Below are 3,115 nucleotides of genomic sequence, written 5' to 3' on the forward strand. Positions count from 1 at the left end.
AAAAAAAAAAAAAAAAAAAAAGAAGGCAGTGGTTCTAATTCAAAAGGTGCGGGTTGGAGGTGGCAGCTCAGAATCTTCTATTTTAAAACAGACCCACGGTACCATCCATGGCTCATTTTCTGTACTTGATTTTAACCAAAAGACCGAGAAATTATGCGGCTCATTTTCTGTTTATATAGACAGCCAAATAGAACTGAATGCTGGAAATGATGGGTAACCGAATAAGCTGGAACAAAGGCATGAATTTGATGTACAAATTGAATAGTTAGTCTATGTGTAAAAGTGAGAAACCCAAGCCTAGGACATTGGATCTTTCGTTTTAAGTGAACTCAGAATTAACATGTATCAGTTTTAAAATGTAAGATTTAGTGGGCTCAGGAGATGCTTCAGCAATTAAGAGCACTTGCTGCTCTTGCAGAGGACCAGGGTTCGGTTCCCAGGACTCACATGGTGGCTCATGACCACTTTCAGGTCCAGTTCCAGAGGATATGGGGCCCCCTTTTCTTGCCTTTGCAGACACCAGACACAAACATGGTGCATATGTATACACGCAGGCAAACACTCGTACATATAAACCAAAATCCTTTAAAAGGCAAGACCTAGGTTTAGATACTTTAGGTAATTTCTCCCAAACAGAGCTATCTGTAGGACTCATGCCACCTGAGATTCGGGTATTTAAAGAGGCGCAGTAATGCAAGGTCAGCCTAAACCCAATTCTGGTCCGCCTCCCTTCTACCAGTCCATTGCCGGGAGGTGGTGATTCTACGTCTCAGTGAAGCAGGGCTTCTCTGCATCATCTGGGGAATGTCACAGACACGGAGCATGCTTGACTGAGAACACCTACAAGTACATACACGGAAACCCTGCAAGAATGCTGGGAAACCAAACGGCTGAAAAGCCCTTTTCCGAATGTCGCAGCAAGCGCTCGCTGTGAAACAGCTGCACTCCTTGCTCACGTGGCCTGCATCAGCGTTTTCTTTGGCGGAGAGGCAGGAGGTTGAAGCGAGTGGCGAGTAGCCCTGCACCTGACTGTTGTCCAGTTCCTCCTCACAGGGTGGTCCTTGGCGTTGCCAGGCGCCTCCGACAAAGCTGCCAGTGCGCGGGGTCGACTGCATTCGCCTTTCTTTCTGCCTTGTTTGATTGATCTCCCCTCCCCCTCTTGTGCTTCCCAGAACTTCTCGCTTTGCCTCATTCCCTGAATACTTGGTAGTGCAGATAAAGAAGTTCACTTTTGGTCTTGACTGGGTTCCCAGAAAATTTGGTAGGTATCCTTTGCATGCTTTTGCTTAAACTGTCGAGTGAGCCACTTAACAAGACATGGCATGTGAAAGAGGCCGTGAGGACCCCTGCCCCCGTCACGCCCATCCCAGTGTTTCTCTGTCACTCCCACCCTTTCTCTGGTTTCACAGCCTGCTAGAAATACTGACAATAAGAAATGCCACAGGCTGACCACCCCTTCACGGCTGCGCTCTGGAGGGACCGGGTTCTAAGAGGGAAAGTGCGGTCCTCACGGTGGCGCATCCTGGATGGAACCGGGCATCCTTGTCACGTGGGACCTTTGGGAAACGCGGATGCTAACTGGCAGATGCAGGGTGGGCTGAGAGACTGTGTTTCTAACCCACCCCACTTTTCTCTGGACTCACAGCCGTAGGTTACCATGACTAGTCTACATACCACACTTGGAGGAGCGGGGGCGGGGGTACAAGGAGGCACGGTACAGGATCCTCCTAGCGGCCTTCCCCTGTCTCTGAACACAGCAGGTGCCCCTGACATTCATCAAAATCATACAGATTTTACTAACAGCCACACAGAAACAGTTGCTTTGTGCAGTATAATGAAGAATGTGGTTTGGGCTTCATGGTGCTTTATTCACACCCATCTGCAAGGCCCATGGTCACTGTGGAAGGCTTATTTTCTAGACAAGGCATAAAGGCCATTCCCTCCACTGCCAGGGTTGAATCTGACAAGTCTTAAGTGGCTCCAGGAGGTGGAAGGATGTGTTTTTTGCCCTTGATAGCTTCTCAGGTAAGGACTTCAGACTGTTTGCCAATCTCTTAGGGATTGTGTTTGAGCATTTCTGCAACTTAGCATTGCAAATCTTAGGAGTCATCCAAACACGGGTGGAAGGGGACAGGAAAGAGGACATAACCCAGCTAGGGTGATTTCCTAGGGAGCCTGCGGCTGGTGGGCACACAGTGACAGCTCGTCCTTTGTGTGGGGCTATTCCTGATTCCCAGGAGACCCTTGGTTTTCTTGCGGAGGAGGTTAGGGTGCAGAGGGGGTCTGAGCGCAGGGCACTGATCACTGTGTGCCCTACTGACTTCTGGGGGGGGGGCGACTAGATACTTGAGAAGAAAACTTTTGACTGCTTTGGACAGTTTTCTTTTTGTTGTTGTTCTTGGAATTTTTGTGAAGGAATAAAAATGAAATCAGATTTTTTGACTGTTTGAAGGAATCTCAAGGAAGGTCTGAACCTTTCCTTTCAGGAACAGTTGTATCAATGTTGTATGCCTGACCTGTGTTTGGTTCTACTGGTCCTTAAAATTTAACTTTTCAAACTTAGCTTATGTTCTTGAATTATTGTTACATTTATACTTACTTGTTTAATTTGTTTTTTTGAGGCAGGATTTCATGTAGTTCAGAATGTCTTTGAAGTTCCTGTGTAGAGGAGTCTAGCCTTGAACTTCTGATCTTCCCAAGTTCCATGTTTACAGGCATGTTCTACCATGCCCAGCCCGCTTTGCTGTCTTGAGTAGGATTTACGTATCGGTCATCATTTGGAGACAGTTATTCTTCAGGCCTGAAGGACATAACCCTAAAATTGGAGTTGAACCCACTTTTGTTCCTGTTTGCAGAGGTGCAGCCCCAAGTCTCAGGTGCTATTTAGAAATCTTGTGTCTGAGTAGGTCAAATGCCACTGAGCCAAGAGGGTTTTGTCTTTTTCCCAGAGCACCCAGGGGTTGACGCAAGATTCAGTCAAGTTCTTTTGAGTTTTATCATTTGTAACTTAGAATCATCACAGTTTCTCTTATGATCTGAATAAAATATAAATTAGGAGTTCTCAAACTCAAATGTGCAACAGGGGCAGGGAAGGAACATGCAGGAAAGAAGAGCT

The 3,115-nt window shown here is 46.8% G+C and overlaps 1 protein-coding gene across 1 annotated transcript in view; it reads left to right on the plus strand.

The window, feature by feature from the left end:
• Positions 1-3,115, plus strand: part of Usp13 (ubiquitin specific peptidase 13) — a 119,124-nt gene that overhangs the window by 88,297 nt on the left and 27,712 nt on the right. The window contains exon 14 of the mRNA XM_013347427.2: positions 1,173-1,261. Within this exon, the coding sequence (XP_013202881.1) occupies positions 1,173-1,261 (89 nt within the window). The remainder of the gene's footprint in view (positions 1-1,172; positions 1,262-3,115) is intronic.

Source organism: Microtus ochrogaster, chromosome 1 (assembly GCF_000317375.1).
Source record: "Microtus ochrogaster isolate Prairie Vole_2 chromosome 1, MicOch1.0, whole genome shotgun sequence".
Classification (NCBI taxonomy): Eukaryota; Metazoa; Chordata; class Mammalia; order Rodentia; family Cricetidae; genus Microtus; species Microtus ochrogaster.